This window comes from Pezoporus wallicus, unplaced genomic scaffold, assembly GCF_028554395.1.
Source record: "Pezoporus wallicus isolate ANWC-B61680 ecotype Strahan unplaced genomic scaffold, APGP_CSIRO_Pwel_v1 contig_7237, whole genome shotgun sequence".
Taxonomy (NCBI): domain Eukaryota; kingdom Metazoa; phylum Chordata; class Aves; order Psittaciformes; family Psittacidae; genus Pezoporus; species Pezoporus wallicus.
The window spans coordinates 1,790,827-1,811,775 of record NW_026635802.1 but is presented as its reverse complement, the minus strand read 5'-3'; the positions used below and the strand labels follow the sequence as shown (position 1 = coordinate 1,811,775).

General features: G+C 38.8%; 1 protein-coding gene across 3 annotated transcripts in view; it reads left to right on the top strand.

Annotated features, from left to right (window-relative positions):
- Positions 1 to 20,949, top strand: part of XYLB (xylulokinase) — an 87,484-nt gene that overhangs the window by 52,826 nt on the left and 13,709 nt on the right. For all 3 annotated transcript variants that reach the window (XR_008970773.1, XM_057398311.1, XM_057398312.1), the window contains exon 16: positions 19,666 to 19,724. Coding sequence is in view for 2 of the 3 variants with exons in the window: in XM_057398311.1 (XP_057254294.1) it covers positions 19,666 to 19,724 (59 nt within the window). In the remaining variant the exon portion in view is untranslated. The remainder of the gene's footprint in view (positions 1 to 19,665; positions 19,725 to 20,949) is intronic.

Genomic DNA, 20,949 nt, shown 5'->3' with positions numbered 1-20,949 from the left:
GCATGGGCTCATTTCCAAGCAAACAAGCCTGAGGTTTGTGCTGATTTCCCAGACAAGCTCTTCCTGTCCACGGCTCAGGATGTCAGCCAGCTGCCGCAGCGAGCCAGCGATTCAATTGCAGGGGAAGTTCAGCTTGGGTGAAAACAAAGACAGCGGTACACATTTGTCTTTTGGTTTTTAATTGCTTCCGTCTCCGTATCTGAAGCATTTTTCTTAAAAATACTTCACTTCGCAGGTGTAGCCTCGTGGACTTTCTCTCATCATCGCCTTTCTTATCATTTGTAGCCATTACAGAGTTCAAAATGCTTTTGGCAAGGGAGTTCATGCAGGTGCCCTAGAGCAAGTCCCATTGGGATAACTGCATTCTTTTTATTGAAGTCCCCTTTTTGTCTCTATTATCTTGGGGTTCCTTTTGTGTCATCAGTTGTTGTGTTGTCCTGTGTTGTACAACCCAGAGAGGGTTGTATTTCACTGTGGAATTTTCTAGGGCTGAAGCTTTTGTATGCAAAGTATTTTGTTGTTTTTTTTTAAATAACGGGAGGACAATCCAATAAACCATTTTCTTTCTTACTGGGAATTGAAATAATGTTGCTTTTTTTTATTAGAAAAAATATACAGTCTGGATTTTGGTTTTTCATTGATTTTTAAAGCAAAGCTGTGGCTGTAGTTCACAGTGAAAAGGTGGTGCAATTTAGGTGCTGTTATGATATTCTCAGACTTGGGCTGCAGTCCTCGTTCATCTAGATGAGTATCTTCACTGTGTCTTTTTCTCATGTCTGAAATCAGGATTATGATAATTCGTATTTGTTAAGGCTATTCTGAGGATTATTAGTCATTATAGGGAACAAGATTCAGGCCCGGAGATTTCTCTTTCTGGGTTAATTCTCAGATGAAAGACCTGCTGAGGACCCTGTATGCCAACATGTACGGAGATATAGACCAGGGTCACCAAAGTTTTCAGGTTCACAGTGATTTATTTGCACCTTGGATAAGATCCTTGTATATAAGTAGAATAAGCCAGTTTGACACTCAGTTCTGGAGAGCAGCAGTTGTTGCTTCTGCTGAAAACTTTTGTGGCACATGTTTTGGATTTTTGTGTGGTAGGAAAATGGAAGATGTGGTGTAGGACTCGCACAGTTTCTTCTGGGAATTTGTGGAAGGAAATAGTAGCTGATAGGCCATGTAGCCTTTGCATGGTGGGCATCATGTCTGTGATATGTCAGATCTCTGACACATGTAGTGCACAGGAGGCCAGGGCACATATGGTAAATCTTGATGCCTTTTGTATTCTTTTCAACCAGTCAAAATTTGAGCTCAAAAAAGAAGACATGAAAGCAGAAATCTGAACATATGGCAACCTTAATTAAGGCGGTGATGTTATTTTTCTTTCACCTTAAAACTCTTTGCAGTCTATACTGACCTAAGTGCTCTTTCCTTTCCTATGGTGCATTCAGCTATTCGCATGGAAGGTTTGTGTTCCCGAGCAGGGAGACTGAGTAAGCATGTACAATCAAATACCTGAATTTTTGTTTCATAAGAAATGATGTGCTTTCAAAATTTCTTCTCAAACTATCTCATAATTAAAGTAATATTTCAGAGGTCTTTTATGAAGAAACATGAAGGATGTCTCCTTTTGGAGACTGAGACTGAGATGCCTGTACTAACTGATAACAGAAATGAGTCTTGAACCTAGGTTTAACGTAAACCAAGGCAGTGTCTTTGCTATTTGGTTTAAAGTCAGTCTGTTTTCTGCTTGGGGCCATTCTACTTCTTATGAAAAATTCACTGGTCTGGAGACAATGTGACTTTGTATAACTTGATAGTGAAGGAAAATCTGTAAGATAAAGCAGACCCCAGTTCAGGTTCTGCCCCTCCCAAATTAGGTGATTTTACATCCTAAGTGAGTCCGTAGGCAGCAAGGTGACAGTGTTTATCTGCGCTCTTTCTGATCTTTCTTCTGTTGCACATTTTCTGTCATGGCCCTGAGAAACTCTTTGATTAGCTGTCGTGGTCCAACAAAAAATATCTTGCAGAGAAATTCTTGACCAGCTCTTTCAGAATTACTTAGTAAGTTGTGAATTATAGAACAAGGGTGCCAATATGTTCTAGGTAATAGTACATAGGATATGCCATTTTATTTAATAAGTCTTTGCTAAGGTCAGCATCTCTGTTTAGATCCTTGGCTTGTTTGCAGCTACTCTATTCCTACTTTGAAATATGACAACGTAAGAAGAGGATCTAACGCTGTCTTTCTCATGACTAGAGCTTTTTTTTCTCATTTTGTGTGATTCTCCATAATTTAGGTAGCTTGACAGTGTGCCTTAGTGGATTTTTCATTTTGCAGAACTTGAGTCAATTTGCTTTTGAAAAATTAACCATGCCCTTGAAAAGTCATTGCATCTGTTATTACCTCCACATGTGATAAGTTTAAGAAAATGATTAGCAAAGGTGTCACTCATTTCTGCATGCCGTATATCAGACCGGACTTGCTGTGAAGTACTGAACCATATTAAAGCTGTGAAATCAGCCCTCCTCTACAGGGACTACAACCAGCTGCACCAATTTTACTACTTTTTTCCCTTGCAGATTCAGGAGTGATTGGAATGGAGTTTGACAGTTTATTTACAGATTTGCTGGGACTGACAGGATGCCAGAGGGGAAATGTTTGTACTCCCCAAAGATAGTTTTTGGTAACTAAGGCTAAATATCTGACAGGACTTCTGTTAGAAAACAGAGTGTGATTAACAGTTGTGTTGCTGCAGAATTCAGGGCATCTTTTCATTTAAAATACAGCTAAAAATACAGAACTAAACCCAGAATTTGTCTTGGTGTAAATAGAAGACACAAAACACTGGCGAATTCTGATCTCTCATCCCTGTAAGAAATTAGGGAAAGGAGGAAGAAAACCACTCATGTGCTGCCTTCTTTTCTCTTGGTCGCTGATTTTCAGACTTGAGATTTGTACTATTTGTATTCCCTAAATTTTTCAATATGCGACTGGACCTCTTAAATGGTAAATTTGAGTCTCCTTGACAACCGCCCTACTTCTCTTACATTATGGGCTGCCAAAAGATCACAGATCATGCATTGAAAACTTATGCCCGTATGTGTGATGTTAAGGTTTCTTGCAGTTTAACCTTGAAATGAATAAAATTAATCATGTTTTCCTCTTATGTCCATCCCTTGGCTTTGAAATGAAGACAAATGGGGTTTTTCTTTTTCATGGTCATGTCATTCTGTTTCTGATTGTGAATCTGCAGTAACCTGGCTAAAGTATCCTTGTGTATAAAAGTCAGTCTTATACAATGATACTTTGAAAACAGAAACCTTTTGTAAGAAGATGTATGAGCTGTATACTGTATTATATGCAGTATAGAGGTAGTAATATTATAGTCTGTATTCCCAGCAATAGTATGAAACATTAGATCAGGAAAGTATTTTTTGTTCATTAATAGCTCTTTGTTCATTTAAGAGGCACAGATGCTTTTGTATGTTGAAAAGGTTAATTATACTCAGAGTAAAGGTACTTGAATAAATTGTGTTTTATGGGTAGCAGAGGTTGAAGGTGGGCAGATTTGTCTAGCACAGAGAAAAAAATGTATTTTTATTAAATTGTTAGGTGTTAAGAAGTGCTGCCCACGAGCCAGATGTAATCTAAGTATTCATGAACAAGAGATACCGATATATTGCAGGGGACAGGAAATACACACCTGAGTGCCTGTGTCTTTACTTGTATTTGCACCAGTCCTACTGGTTACGTCCATTATCACAGATTTTAGTAGGGTTAATTTTTTTCTTAATTGTTTTTGGATTGGTGATCTACTGTAGACTGGATTCCTTGCCACATATTTTTGTTGTAATAAGACAATACATCAAGAAAAAAAGTAAGTAGAGCACAATTAGCACAGAATCATAGAATGGTTTGGGTTGGAAGGGACTTTGAAGATCATTCAGTTACACCCCCACCCCTGACATGGGCAGGGAGACCTTTCAGTAGAGAAGGTTGCCCAGAGCCCATCCAGCCTGACCTTGAACAGTTGAAGGATGGGGCAGCCACAGCTTCTCAGGGCAACTTGTTCCAGTGCCTTACTGGAATAAATGAGAAAAGGCAAAATGAGCCTTTCTCTGTCCTGATCATCTAGTGACGTATATCCATTTTTAATATTGATATGCAAGTACGATTTACAGAAAGACCTGAATACACTGTGGTGTACCACAACTCTAAGGAAGATTTCTCTGGTTATTAGATCGTCAGACTGAGCCCACCTCCCCAGTGATGGGATCTTTTGACACAATATTTACTCTAGATGCAGTGGGGTTGACATGTGGACTCTTACTTGCATTTTGTAACTGTTGGGAATAAAAAAAATTGTGGGAGCAGAGAGACTGGCATCCAGCTCAGGTCTTTCCCAAGTAAATTATTTTTTCATTAGACTATATGGCCATGGTTATTCTGGACCACTGCTCTGGCAGTCCTGTCTGCATGGTAACTTTTCTGTAACTGAAGAATGATGATTGCGCTCACAGACATGTTGTTATCCATGCAGCCAAGAAGTTCCTCAAGGAACTGGAGTGGTGGTTAGCTATTCCTGTGTCTTGCTATCTTGACTATTAAAAGTTTTTCTTGCAACAAATCTAACTTTGGCATGTCGCAGTTTAATACTGTCTGACTTTCTTCTGTCTCTGTCATGAGTATGGAAAAGAGAGTTTATTTCCTTTCTTCTTACAGATGCTTTTTTTATGATGTTGAACAGAGAGAAGACAAAAGTAGGTATAATGTACTTTTATTAGAGTTCAGACAATCCTGCATGTGGACCCTAAAATCCTTAGCTTCCAGGTTCTCAGTGATGCTGTAAGAAGTTGTTAGGTGCTGTATTCCTGGCTGATTGCATCATTCCTGCCTTGATCACACTGCAACTATGGCTATGCCCATGTGAGGGTTGTGACTCTGAGCTCTGTTAAAAGATACTCTCATGCTCATTAAGACCCAAGAAAAGTAAACAAAATATTCAAAGAATAGTCAGTGACCTAATATAGTTGAGATTCTTCAGAAGTTGGATTAAGGATTAGATGATATAGAAGGAATGGAGTGCTTTGAGATCAGCAATAGAGCTGTGAACTGGAATCACGAGTATTACTGAGACTGTCATCCAGTGCCTAAAGACAAAAGCATAATTACCATGAGAAGGTCATTTTTCTAAGCAAAGGACAGTTGTAAACTGCCTTTACCAGGGAAAAATCAGTATTTGTTGCATTGCATCATTGAATTATTCATCAAGATCAGACACTTTCTTGTTCAATTTACTTTGTCATGTTCTTCTAGCTTATTTTCAGCAGTTCAGATGAAAATATAACACAGTGGCACCTGCTTACAAGAGATACTCAATTCAGTGGATGTCTTGATTGGAAACATGCTTGCTTTGGTCCAAGCTAGAATCAAATGCTCTTTGTTTTAATGATATATTCATGTTTTATGGACAAATAACCAGAATTAGTGTTGTGGTATCTTTCTGTTTACATATTATTTTAGTGAGTTATATCAGGGCCTCAATTTAGAATAAACAAGATTTATTCATGGATTAGATCATGCACCTATTCTTCTGTTCTGTACAGCCTCTGTTGAAATAAGTGTTTTCCCACCAGTAAGATTTGATTGTCTAGAAAGGTGTAAACATTCTTTTTTTTCTGAAATTGCTTTATGTGTATAGGTGAAAACAACACTCTCTTAGGAAATTCTAGGCATGGTTAGATTGTTTCAAGACCCTAGTCAAGAGCACTGAAATGAGTAAATAATTTTTCCGTCATTTCACAACCTTTTCTTCCTATACACAAGTATATAGGGAAACTTAGGTATGCAAGGAGATCAGAATCTGCTCCCGTATGTTCACCATGATCTCTTTTTTTCTCTTTTGTCGCTTTCCCCCCTAATTTACTTCGTTTGCATATTTTAGTGTTTCATACCATGGTGCCTGAGTCAATTTTCTTTTGAATAATTAAACAGGTACATGCCCTTGGAAAGTCATTGCACCCTTTATTGCCACTTAATGTGTTAACCATGAGGAATTCGGAAAAGATGTTGTGCATTTTAGTTGACTGCTGTTTTATGCAAGGATTGGATATAATATAGTGAATGGGAGAATATGCTGTATTTGAGTGTACGTGGTGAACCACATCTTAGGTACCCAGAGGATGTACCCAGACTGAGAAACCTTGTCCTTTTGCCGTTTCAAAGGAAGATGTGAGCGACCTCTTACTTTAATAATAACAATAACAAAATATTAATTAGTGGAGTCAGTAGCTATTCAGTTATGCCCCATGCTTAAAAGGAGCTGGCTTTTAGGTAGTGGAAGATGTTGGCCTCTATAGAAGAAAACTAAAAGCAAAGAATTGGTCATGGGTTCTCTGTGCTGTGGGTTTGTTAGAAGGGGAAGAGAGAGAGGATGGACATGAGGAGTTTTTCCAGCTTTTTAGTCTAGTCTCAGCTAGGGACAGAGGGGTTGGTAACTTGTTTCACTGGGGATGGTTGTCTGGGTTAAGTGGAAGTTTCTGTAAGCAGTGGAGAGATCCAGATTCTCATTAAAATCTTCAGCCAGGTGAGCTTGAGTGTAACAGTACTACAGATGCAGCTCTAGTGCTGATATCATAGGAATTAACAAATCCCTATATTATGTGCTGCCTTGGGTAACTGAGTCACTGTTTCATTGTAGGAACAATGAACCTGCACCAGGGTAGGCCAGTGACAAATTGTGCTTGGCTGAATTGCATTTAATTTTACTGTTGTTTGGTAGTCACGCTTTACTTTCCCCCCTCCTTTTGCTAGTGAATACTCTTAATTGTAAACATATTTCAGTCTCTTTGGTCACTCTAAATGACATTAAAATGCTGGTTTGCCTTCATTGCTCATTCAAGCCCTGCTCTTTGCAATTAGGGTGCTACTAGAAATTTATATTGATTTTTAGGTGGGTGTTTTCAGTAGGATAGGACATATCTCTGCTTAAATGTTACAAAACAAACCAAGACAGTTGTGTTCTTTAATGCCAATAAATAGGTTGTTGGGATTGTGTGACTCTTTACTCAACATACAATGAGTGCCAGGGAGAGATCCTGGCTGATCCCTGCAGCTAAGGTAGCTACCTGATTCCAGCTCCGTGGCAGGGAGGTGAAATCTCTGCTCAAACTGTTGAAGGCAGAGAATTCCTTTAAAAAACAAAACTTCTGCTCGGCCAAGCTTGAGGAGAAAGTGCACACTGCAGGTTATGCTTTTGATGTTTGAGTTGATAAATAAATATAGGAATAGAAGGAAAGGTTATGACAGGGTGGGTTTGGATTCAGTGCAATCGATATTGATTTATTCAGAGAAAAGGACTCTACCCATTGGTATGGTCCTCCTCTCTTGCCCTTTGAATGAGCTTACCCTAGGATTGCCCAGCTGTGATTAAAATTCCCCTGTACCAGCATGGCTGATGTGTTCAGCCAAATACTAAATGAAATGCGTCCAGTTTTGGGGTTCCTCAGTGGGAGAAAATGTGGGGAATATGACAGCAGTTTATAGAAAAGCGGTCTCTAGAATTGAGGAGATTAATATCTTGGGGAAGACTACAGGCACAAAGCATACCTAAATAATGATCATTGGTTAAAAAGCGTCAGTGCCTTGGAGATAAAGAGCTGTTATAGATTGTAAAAGAGATTATCAAAATCCCTCAAACCAGACAGCGTTAATGATGCAGATCATGAAATGTGTGGTGACTGAGATTTAAATGTATGTTTTGATATGGATTGTATGATCGCTCATCAAAAGCTTCAGACCTGTTGTTTTTTAAAGAGCATTTTCTTTACTATCCAAATCAAATATGTCAGCTCTGCAGTCTGTGGTAGGTTAATTGAAATGCAGTGAGAGTGTAAAATCTGAATCAAGCATGAAGTTGGCAAACTTTATTTATCCTTTTATTTAAAAGTAACTGCTTAGCTTGAGAACTGTTGATGAAATTAATGTGATTTTTCCGGCCCTCCTTTGATAGAAAGATTTGGGCCATATGGAGTCTAAAGGAGCTATTTCAAAGATATGATAGAATCACATAACGGAATGGTCCTTAAAGCTCATCCAGCTCCAACCCCCCTGCCATGGGCAGGGACACCTCCCACTAGAGCAGGTTGCTCAAAGCAACCCGGTGAGACATCTCATAGTAAAGAACTTCTTCCTTATATCTACTCTAAATCTACCCTCTTTCCATTTAAAGCCATTACCCCTTGTCTTTTCATTACCTGCCCTTGTAAAAGCCATATTTAACTGGTTTGAGTGAATGTATAGCTGGAGCTTGAAGGGAATGTGTTTTTATAGTAGTATTGTAGTTACTTTTCATTGTCCAGTGATAGACTTCATCTCACTGGAGTGAAATTCTGGAAGTGGCATTCTGAAAATATCCCGAGGTGTTTTTTGCTGCCTCCTTTTTCTTCGTAAACTATTATTTAATTTTATGTGATTGATTTGGTGACATTTAGTGCACATTAAAGGGAGGAATTTATAATCCTAGCAAAAGCAAAGGGTATTTCAGGTTCATTCTTTGTGAGCTGTTCTTGCTGTTTTGGCAAAACCATGTGCACCTCTGCATGTTAGCAACCTGCGCCTCTCCGTGTCAAATTCTAATTGGGCTCCTGCCTTAGACCAAATGATATCTTCAGAGACTGTCAGCCAGAGAAAAAAACAACATAAACATGAATTTGTGAAAGCATTGAACCTTAGTGTGAGGGGTTGAAGACGTTCTTTCCTTCTCCTTGGCTAGACCTCTGGTTCCCATTGCAGTGGTCTCTTGGTGGCTTTAACTTCTATTGATTGTATGGAAACATGATGTCAGTTAAGGATGGTTCAGGTACTAGGATGATTTCCCAGGTCTGTGTACCCACACCCCAGCTGGAGGGGATAGTGATATGGGCAGGCACTTTGGCATCAGGAGATCTCACTTTCCAGTGACATAAAGTTATTAGGGTGTTTGTACTAAGGGGTTGTATTGTTCAGTACCCAACAGTATACCCTTCCTAGGTCTAATATTTCATTTAAAAGCAATTTGCCTGAATAAAATAAAATATGCATGATGGGTGAACACAGATGAGCTCTGTTAATGTATTCTAATTAACTTGCTAAAAATATTTTAAAATCTTAATAAGCTTAAAGAGAATTTCTGATGATCAGATGCAATGTTAATGAGCATGGTATAAAAACATAGGAAGGTAAAGTAGATAGCTGATTGGCAGTTGCAGTGCTGTCTGTATGGCTAACATTTTTCTTGTGCAAAAGAAAGATCTTTGGGTTAAATTTTAGCTTTTGTCTTGGTAGCTAATTTCTCAAGATATATTTCTAGAAAGCCTAATGAACAAAACATTAAAAAAAAATTTACCTCTTTGATTTGGGGTGGGGCAGGAATTTTATTGCTTAATTATGCCTTAGAAAAACACACTAAGGACATTTATAATAAAGTATCTGTGTTCTTTTTGTGTGGGAGAATGACTCTTTTCCTTTTATATATGCCATAAATCTCCGATTGTAGTTCTTTTTCTCTCCAGGCTATTAGGTTTCTGCAGACTGTATTTCATTCCTTAGCACCTATGGTTGCTTGGCAACAGCATCCCATTTACATGAACCCAGCCTCATGAATGAATGGTTACCTGGAACCTTTCTGTGCAGAAACCCTGAGAAACATAGCAGTTCTCCCATTCAGTATGACAATTATTAGGAAATATTAATTGCTTGCCTCTATCCATCTTTCTGTAGCCTTTCTCTTTCAGTTAAAGGGGAAAATCCCCTGTGTTCTCTGTTTAGTTCTAGCCTGTCAGAGGTCACAAAATTAATTTATAAATAATCCACTTAGAAAGCAGGGGGTTTATTAATAACAGAAGACTTTAGTAGTGCTCAGAGCCTCAACTGGTACAAGTGGTCTCCACTGCTGTATTCTGTAGGCACAGAAAGGAGGAGGTTCAGAGGAGTGCAGTAACTCGCCACGTTCAGAAATAGAAGGTCAGCCTGGGTTTTTTTTCTGCTAGTAAGTTTGGTGTGATTTTTAGGCTGAAGAAGTAGCAAATTTTTCCTACTCAGTATATTTGCTTCCCTTCTTGGCATATGGAACTTGAACAAACAAAGTAAACAGATTTTTCTGCTCTGGGAGCAGGGTCACCCTGCCATCAATTCATTTTATTCTTGCGAAGTATTTTACAACCTGTAGGTTATTTCTATTGAGAGGAGTAGGAGGTATTAAAAAGAAAAATCAAGAAGAAAAATTCTTCACCAGCACCAAACACAAAACAGTCTTTCAGGAACAGGGGTAGAGAGCTACAGGCAGTAGTTGTGGATGCCAAAATAGTTGTAATAATTCTTTTGAAAAATCTTGTAAAGAAAACACCCAAATTGCCTTGTTTTGTCAGTTCTTTTCTGTTTTTCAGATGGCTTTATCCTTTGCAAAAATGAAATGATACTTGGGACTTGATTCTTTTCTGCTGGGTTTGTAAAGGCTTTCGTTAATGTTATTGATAAGATGCAAAGACCACTACTGAGGGAAGCAGAGTGGTCCTGAGAAACCACCTCCCTCTGGTAGAGATCTGGTTTGCAAATCTAGATCCCAAACTGTTTTTTTCCCCCAAGGTTGTGGTGATTTAGATTTCTCTAGAATCAAAATAGCTGGTAGGATGTTCTTTCTTCTTCACTCAAGTGGCACGCAAGGTCCGGTTATCACACCCTGTACCTTTTAATTATGTCCCATGGCTTTAGGTAATGCTGAACTTGCAGCTGATTATTACTGTATTTTCTCCCGTGGACATGTCTTGCTACTAATGCAGACACTCTGCAGATTAACTAATGTGGAATCAAATGCATTTGTGATCTAAGTAATGAAAAGGCCTTTGTTCTATTCTTGGTTGTTCTCCTGATTTTATGTGACCTTGGGCAGCTCATTTACCCTCTTCCTTGCTTTTCTCATTTTAACCTTCAATGAATGGTGTCATATGTTGATTTGCCATTGTAATTTTCTGTTTTCTTTAGAAGATTTCCAAGGGTGAATATTGCTCTTTATAAGGACAAATAGTTTTCAAAAATGAAACAATGATGGCTTTTGTGCTTCTAAATAACTCCCTAGCAAGCGGTATTTACTGATGTGTGGTCTGTAAAGCTACATGTGGTACTTACATCAGAGTTGTGATCGGCATTGGAGGGTGTATTTTTGTATGAGATTTCAAGCACAAATTTCTCATGTATCAGAATATTTTGAGGAAATACTGAGCTGTGCTGCAACACTGGTAACAGAGCACATTAAAAAAACAATTGTTGGTGGAAACGCTATGGTAGCAGTGAACTTACTTATTTTTAAAATCAATTTCTGGGAACATTTTGCTCCTGACTTTGAGTGGGTGTCTTACCTCCAGTCCTGGCAACTGAAGAGCAGGAATTGTAAGTTTGCGTTTCCAGGCTTCTCAGAGGCACTGATACGCAGCTCAGTGCAGAGACCCCTCCTGAACACTGGGGCTTCCTGTGATGGGGACTGCAGGACACCTGACCTTCTACCACAGGGTTCCACAGAGCATCTGTCTGTTGGAGCTACAGACCCTCAAAGCCGGAAGATGCTCCCAAGAAGCCATGCAGTTTTCTAGTGCAAGGTTTATAAGAGCAAATAGGGACAGGACAAGGGGGAATAGCTTTAAACTGAAAGAGGGGAGATACAGACTAGATATTAGGAAGAAATTCTTCACTATGAGGGCACTGAGGCACTGACACAGCTCGCTCAGAGAAGCTGTGGCTGCCCCATCCCTGACAGTGTTGAAGGCCAGGCTGGACAACCTGGTCTAGTTCAACCAGCTTTGAACAACCTGGTCTAGTGGAAAGTGTTTGGTTTCAAACTGGATGAGTTTTAAGTTCTCTTCCAACCCAAACTATGCTATGATGATTCTATAAGGTTCTCTGTGATTTATAAGGAGTTTTTATAAACTGGTACTTTATTATTAAATATTTGGATAGGCAAATTGACAATAAGCAGTGTCAGATACTGCTAGGCTAGGCATTTTTAATGCTTTTACCAACTCTGCTCTTTTCTGATAGAGGTTTCAGTGGTGAAGACATTACTGCTAGGCACTAGTAGTATACCAGCAGCACTAAGCATCAGTGGTTTGTGGTCTTGAAATTATGGCTTTTAATGAGAATCAGTGCTTAATATTCTCAGCTTATCAAAAAGAAAGACAAGATGCAATTTAATTGTGGTCTGTAAGTGCCAACACATGAAGGGGAAACCCATTTCTATAGTAATATTTTAACTGGAAGGCTAAAGCCAGAAAGTTCAAGTGGCTAGAATTTTAAAGAATAAAAACCTGAATTTTGGTAAAAGTGCAAATGTTTAAAGGTATTAAACATGAAAACAGCCAATAGTTGCAGTAAATTCTCTGTCACTTTGAGTCCTTCAGCTGACGTTCTGTGTCTTCTTCAAATTACTGTAGTTCAGTGAATACAGAGGAAGGCTGGATAATGGGATCTTGGGATGGTCTGGAAGTTGTGTCATATTGTTTAAGCAGAAGGTCCATTCTGACCTTTTATGTTTTTGGAGCTTTCTGCATGTGGTTATTATGCAGCTGTAGGTGATGGCTAGGTTTCAAATGGTCAGTTTTGTTTTTAGACTGGTATCACCTGTTTTAGAATATTTTTGGAAAGTCAGTTGGTTTGTTACATTGGTTCCAGATTTTGTGTTTATTCACTAGATGACAGGAATTCTGAAGTGGAGGGTGAAGGGAGAGGTGTTGCCAGGAGTCTCTGAGTAATTGTGGAAGCATTGAGTAAATCAAAGCTGGAACGTTTACTTGGAGCCTTTGCTACTTTATGGTTGTTTGGACAACTGCTGTGAATGGCTTTTGTGATAAGTTTTCCTCAACACACACTATTTCTAAGTTTTATAGTTCTTGCCATAACCAAACTGTGTAACAAAAGAGGAAAATTTTAAGTAGCCAAAAAATAAAAAATAAACCTGATATAAGGCAGTTCCATTGGTACATGAACCCATTTTAACTTAGCTATTCACTAAAAATATTACCTAATTTTTAAGGAATTAATTCTGAACCAAGGATTTACACAAGTTAGAGGTAGCAACGGTTTATTAAATTCCATCTAGTAATAGTGTCTTCAGGAGAGGACTTTTCCCCAACTATATTTTCAGTCTTGACCAAACAGATTTGAAGTGCTCCTTCTAATTTGTCTTCCATTTCTTTCCTTTAAAAGCTTTCACAGGAATATTTTTGAAAAATAAATATTCAGCCTTTATCTGCAAAGCTTTTGGTCTGAATCTGATATTTCCCTGTCCCTCCCCTACTTCCCTCTCCTCCTCCCTTGCTGTAAACTCCAGTGCTGAGTTGTAGAATTTCTTTCTATATTACCACTGATATTTATCCCAGGCTTTATCAAAATATTCTGTCAAATAGAGGTCTGTGTCTCAATGAAAAAGAAAATCCCAGTGAATTGATAAGCAATTGCAGCTCTGCAGTATTTCTACAAGAAGGGCAAATATTTCAGAGGTCTTGTCATGAGTGTGTCAGCGTATGTGTTTTAACAGTGTTATGACTATTGATCTGCTTGTTCCCAAGTAAGTCTTTGCCGGTCATGTTCCAAAGTTTCCCTTGCTGTATAGCTCTGCAAAAGTCAATGAAGTTGAATTTTCAGTGGGGTTGTATCTTGAGTAGATTTTGTTTCCTATAGTGCATCCGTGTGCATTTTTCAGGTGATCTGCAATAATTTAAGGTGCTGTTAAGGAGAAATTTATGTACAGGTTTTTGTATGTTTTTTTTTTCTGAAATCCATCAGAAAGGGGAAGGCCTTGAGTCAACATTAAATTTTAAATTCATATCTGACGTGATCTAGACTAAGAGAATTTTCAGAATGAGGCAGTTTGGCGTCTTTAAGCTTCAGGCTGCAAAATACAAAGTTTTGTCTTTAGTACAGCAAGAGCTTAAGAAAACCAAATTTGGCATCCTCATGAAGAACAATTTCTGCTATTAGAAGTTGCTTGAGGACGTAAGGTGACCTAGGCTATAAGTAGCATATAAGTTTTGACTATGGATACCAGTCCTACTCTGTTTTACTTAGGTGTGTGAGCATCTGCTTATTTTAGTGGTATTATTCTTGCCTTAGAGCAGTGTGAGCAAGAAGAATCATGCTTGTTCTCCCCTATATCATTGTACAGACTTTATCTATGTAAGTAGCATAAATGTCGAGAATATTAGGCATATTTGTCATTGCTGCTGAGAAAATTGAAGCTTTTCCCCCCTATTGAATTACAGCTGATATGATGGTAGCTCTGCTACAGCAGCCTTAGAGGCTGATGATCAATTCTATCCTTAAAAGTTATTTTTCTTCCACAGGCACTGCATTTAAAAAATAAGAATAAATTCTGCATCTGGAAAATTTCTCATACATTTGAGCAATTGAAACCCTCAGTGAAATTAAAGCATGTTACAAAATATGAAAGTGTCTTTGCTTATAAGCAAGAAACCAGCCAATATATGGCAAATATGGCTTGCTTTTCTCTGTAATAAATTGGCTCATACTTCAAAGTGAAAGTCAGAAACACTTCTAAAAATAGTTTTTTAATAGCTTGTATGAATTACTGTATTGTTTTTAGAATTGTAAGAATAGCTGAATTTGAGTATTTGGTTTCAGTATTTGGCTTTTAGTTTTGTCTGCTTGGTGATTGTATTGGTCTAAATGAAAAAGGGAAAAAAAAGAGTGTGTCCTAGTTCACGTTACTTTTGTCTCAATCAGGTAGATATTGTCTAACATGCTGAAGGCTCGTTTGTGGCAGTCTTTTTTTCTCTGCTGTGAAATACTTGGAGATGTCAGAAGTGATGCAGCACAATGAGGCAGATAAACAAGTGCCTTTGGACCCAGCCCCAGACCTCACACGGGCAGAAGGGGTGCTCAGGACCTTGAAGGTTTTCATATTTTAAAAGGGTATAGATGAAAAACCTTTTAGTATAGCTGGAGTTTAATTTCACGAGCTTTATCTGAATATGAAAGATTAGCATGAATTTTGGAAGAGCTAATGTGCAAGTAGGATGATTTTAGATTTGTTTTCTAAATGGGAAAAAATAATCATACTTTTTTTTTTTTTAATGAAAAGCTAGAAAATACTTTTTTTTTTTTTTAAATTATAGTGTTTGGAGTTAATCAGAGAAATAAAGGAGGGGCTGATCCTTTTCTTGTTGCTTGCAAATTGTAAATTGCAGTTATTCGCAATCATGCTTATAGCTGGCGTGGGTTCATGCACATAATCAGCTGCTTTTTGAATGCCTGTTTTATTGTTCTGTTTTATTTATGTATTCAGTTGTGATGAGAAAGATGTTATGAAGTTGTTTGGATGAAGCCTTGGAAATGTCTTTTAGGAGTTTTGAATGTCAGTGAGTGCTTGGAGTTTGGGATACAAACCAGGGCTGTGAGCAGCACTGGAAATTTAGATTATAAAGTTGAGTTTTCACTGGCAAAATGGAAGGTCAAATTCTGCTTTCAGACTTTGCAGCACATGAGCCAGCAAAATTCTGGACTGACACAGGCACATTATTGCCACCCAGTTGAAATACAGCCAGATGCAAAAGCCATAAGGTCATCCCGTTGATTTCAGCATCCGGACCCGTTAGCAGTCTGATCTGACCCCGCTCCTGGTGGTACAGGAAGCTGAATTTCTACCTCCAGTTTCCTTGCACAAATGATGTGGCAGCGGACTTTTGGTGCTGATTATCAGCACTAACCTTCTGATGATGCAAGTTTGCTTATATTATTATTTTCCTTAATAGCTATGGTTTTGTGCCAAGGCTATTAGAGGGGATGTCGGACTGCTCAGGGAACAGCTGCCCTGCGTTACTGGTTCTACTGTCTCACCTGCTGAATCCACCTGGGCAACGCTCTTTGAGTCTGCACTTCCTAAAATCTTTGGTTTTGCCTCTGCCTTTTGTCTTAATCTGCTTAAACTGCTTTCTTTCTTGGGAAGGCATCAATTCTGTGTTTCTAAATGTATGGTGATGCAGGACTTCAATCTTTTTGGGACCAGTCTCAATGTCTAAATGCAAATAAGAGTAATTTCTCAGTGGCAGTTGTTTTGTATTTTTTACCCTACGTGCCTTTCAATGAAAGAAATGTTTTGGCTAAAAACTAGTCAGGAGATGAACTTTAATTCTTGATCACTCATTTGTTGCTGGATCTCTCTGAAAGGCAAAATGGGGACTCCTGTGTGAGGAGTAACATACATAGAGTGGGCTGACTTCTCAGCCTTGTGTGAAAAGGTGCCTTTTGCTGTGTCTTCCCACATAAGTGAACATCATTACTTGGATCTTCCCTACTCCTCCAGTCCAGTGGGAATTATTATTTTCACAGAGTTTTGTTAGATCTATAGCCATGTTCCACAGCAGATAACAGATCTGTAGAAGATGTGTATATTGCAGGATGACACTATGCCATGTGCAGCTGCGAGCACTTTCCAGATAGGGTTAAAATTCTGTATCAGCTCTCTAAAAATCATTAGTTTTTAAATAGGAAGGAAATAAACTGGTTGGTTAGGTACTACGCAGGGAGCTTTTAATTAAAAGACGTTTAAATCTGATTCAGCTGTCAAAGAATTGAATTCATGAATTATGTTTGCTACAGTTGTTTATTTTTTTAGTAACACTGTATTTTCTGTGCACTGCCCTGGGGGATAGATGGTAGCTCCTGACAGATTCAAACACAGCTGGCTGAGAACACTGCTAGTGATGGATGAACGATGTCTTTGTTAATGCCCCTGTATACATAAATGATGGGCTTTATTTATTTATTTATGAGATGTATCCAATTACACACCTCGGAGCAAATATCTACCCTTCAGTAAAGCACATAATATTGGCATTAAAAAGACAACCCCTGAAATCAGTGATCAATGCATTTTCCTCACTCTCCAGAGAGAGAGGGAAATAAAAGGTAGACCTAAAATTCAGCAAATTCAAGTAAGTTCTTCTTTTGCAACCTACTCCTTATCTGTAAGAAGTGACTGAAACTCAACCAGGGAAGCTGTTGTCTCTGCTCTGGTGCGCTGGCTTCACCTTAAGAGCACTCTTCCACATGGCCTGGATGGATCAGTCCCACTGATGGAGAGGTCTGATTCCGTTGTCATACAGTGATGGCTGAGGCTCACTGGGCTGTTATCTACTGGGATATGTTTTGATGAAGTGAGCCCAATTATTTGAAATGGAGGGGAATGAATGGTTTTGATGTTCACGTAGCTTCAGCATAGGATTTTGTTGGGTTTTTTTACTCTGTGTGCACAGGAGGTTGCGAATGCTCCATCCCTGGCAGTGCTCAAGACCAGGTTGGATGAGGCCTTGGGTGATATGATTTAGCATAAGGTGTCCCTGCCCACGGCAGGGGGGTTGGAACTAGATGATCTTAAGGTCCTTTCCAACCCTAACGATTCTATGATTCTATGATTCTATGATTCATGAACTGATCCAATTTAGAACCTGAGATATCCCAACATTACAAACTTTGCAGTGTAAATTGGGTTAGTATATTTTATCATGCAGGTTAGCTACATACTGAAATAATGTTTTAGTATTTTTCTGTGAAAGGGTTAGTCTCGATTAAGATGGGTGTGCAGGTAATCAGGGTGTTAAACACTTTTAGAGTTGAGATCTGTTATACTTATGGCATAAATTGATAACATAGCCAAAACTTGAAACTTCTGACCTAGCAAGGAGTAAGTCTCCTGTCCAGTCCTCGATTCCCAAAGCAAGCATGTTATGTGTTACAGGGCCACTGAGTCAGGTGAAAGGCACAAATCAGCCCTGTTGGCCTCAGCCCAAGCAGGTGGCAGTATATGCTGACAGAGCTCTGAAACATTTGGAAAGCTGTGGAGCCCTAAAAGAGAGAGAGCTGGCATGCAGGTGGAAGCCTAAGAAGCAGTTGAGCTAACGTATGTTTGCAGTTTTCACGGGAGTGGTTGCTGTTCGGCTTTACCACTTATACATTGTCCACCCTTCTTCCCTGATGGTAATAGCCTAACAGTTTACGAAGCCCCTTTGCAGAGGCAAGGAAGCACAAACAAGCCTTATTCTTCAGTTTTAGCTGCTGTGAAGTGTAGCAAACGTGTTTGTTTCTCATTCTGCCTTGCTGGCTGTCTCTGAAATGTGGTGTTTTCATGTTGGATACTGTAGCTCTTCAAGAATTTGTATTTGCAACAAATCATTTAGAGTTCAGTTTGGTTTCTAGGAACACAGGCTTACTAGTTATTTTTCACTGGTTTCTGTGCTATTATGCTGTTGTGATAATCTTGGCAGGGATCTGTCACTCTGCGTTGGCATAATTGAAACTTGTTTTCCCTGAGGAATCACTCTGCTGTTTGTTTTATTTGTTTACTGACATTGACAGAGATCCTAATGGCTTTTAAAACCCAATTTGTGCATCACTGAATATCCTCCAAAGAGGAAAATAAAATTAGATTTATCAGCAAAATAGGGTTCCCCATGCAAGGCTTTGTCTGGGTCTTAGACTCCACCTGAACACCTCGCTCTATGTCTAGATCTGGCATAGTGAGCTGTCTGTTGTTTATTTCTAGTTCTGTCTTCAGGGCTTTTCTCATTAAGATACTTGAAAGGATAAATGACAAGAAGTTGTTTAGGGTATCAGTATAAATTGACCAACCTTGCCTTGTGAGAAATAGATTAACTTTTATTAAAAAGGAGATTAAGATAACAAAACAATAACCACAGTAAAATTCTGCTTTTGGGAGGGTATACATGATAGTATCATTTCCTATTGTCATAAATCAGGTTAATTGTTTAGATTTTTTTATTATTTTTTTTTAATGTATGGTATCAAAGTATTTATGCATGTATTTTGTTTTAAGCCTTTGAAGAATTTCAGTGAGATCATTTGGACTACTCACATTCATAATGCCTTGCTGAAGTGCAGTTATGGATAAATGTATGGCTTATCACATTCTGTGCTCCAGAGGAGCATGCACACAAGTAAATGATGAGGCACAGGACAGACATTCAGGAATATGAGAAGGAAAGGTGGGTTTCTTTAGAGACTAAAGAACATAGGATAATTTCTTTTTATCATCCCCAAAGCTGTGGGTTTGCACTGGATGAAGATTCAGATACTTTTTATTTTATTGAAGTGACTTAGACCATTTCTAATTACCTTTCGACACACTTCCTTGTCATTCAAGCAGATAGGGATTGCTCAGATTTAGTGAGCTCTGACTGTAAACGTCACAAGGAGATAAGTTTAAAAGTATTGCTGATTTTAAAGGTTATCTGTCAGTTTGTATATGTACAGCTATGAGCCAAACCAATCTGACCTCAAACCAGAGCTCTGTACTATGATAACACTCTGCCTTTCTTACTGTATATCTCTTTTGTAAATCTCCCTGACTTTGATAGCACTATAATAGTAATAGATCTGCAATATTTATGTTGCCTCTTCTCAGGAAGTGTTCTAATGTGCCTTGGAAAGGTGGGTAATTAGTCTTATCTCCTTTTTTACAGAAGGTAAATCAGAGGTACAGGGAGAGAACCCAGACCATCTGCCTCCCCTCTCCTTGTTCTCATTGCTTGGTTCAGTAGTACTAATCTTGACAATACAGGCTTTCAGTCTGATCTGTATGTTGTATTACATTGCAGTGCCGAGAACAAGGATTTTGGCTACTGGTGGTGCATCACACAATAAAAAGATCTTACAGGTAAGAAGAAAATTGAATACTTTGCTTTAACTTGCAGTTACATTTTCATTTCTGTTTTTATTTTGCTATACTGAATCCAAATCAGTGCAGCTGCACAGGAATGTGTGGAAATGGGACTGTGAATCTGCTGCAGGTCTTTGGGGCTTTTCTTCAGGTTTAGTGTGGAAACTGTTAGCCCAGTGCTTCTTACATTTGACTAGTTCTATGAATGTGTGTATCTGAAGCCCTGTGATTTCCTGGTCTCATTACTTAAATCAATCAACAAAGAAATCAATAAGAGACTTGATACAAAATCTTGAGGTTTTTTGTGGTTTTTGTTATTCAGATCAAAGTTGGACTATGGGTTTAAACTGGGGTGTGGTTATGCTGGTGTTGAACACTCAAAAAAATCCAAACAAACAAAATCCCCCATACAAACTTCAAAACCCTGCCCTTGCTGTTCTGAGTATTTGTTACTTATTAGCATCATGTCACATACTGAGGGGAGGCTACTCTGCATAGTCCGTCCTCCCTCTTCTCACCTTCCCCTTCTGCTGCTGTTGCTGCACATCCAGGCATTGTTAAGATCCTTCATCCATCTTTTTGGGAGCAGACTACCAGGTGGTTCTACCTGTTGAGATTTGGCAAAGCCTTACTGACACATAGTAAGAGGCCTCTCACCTGGCTTTTACTAGCTCAAAGCTAGACATCTGGATTGGGATTCATCTTGCCCAAATCCAGTCATCTGTGATGTTGCGTATATGATCTGTCAATCCTGTAATAGTCAGGAGAGATCCAGTCAGTTACATTATAAAGGAAACCGGATGGTGTCTTGACTTACCAAATGTAGATGTCTCCCTCTGAGTGAACCTGAGAGCTTTCTGCACTCCACTGACTGCCTTGACAAGCTCCCCTTTGACTACAGGTTCCAACATTGAGCCTGGAGGTAGACATTTACACCAAAAAGTACCTGTCTTAATCTTGGGCTAAGTACTGGCACTGGAGTTGATCAGCACAGGGTGAATTGTTTTCCAGAGATGCTAATCCCTTTCCATGAGCTAAAGAAAGTCTAGAGGCCAGCTTTAACTGATACCATACTCTGACAGTAATAACCATATGAAAGGAAGGTCATCTGCTCTGCAAAACCTGAGCTGGACCAAATGGATGTTAAAGAGCAAAGAGTGAAAAACTGTTTTTCTCCTGTCGTGGTTTAAACCATCTAAAACATGTTTGTATAACCACTGGT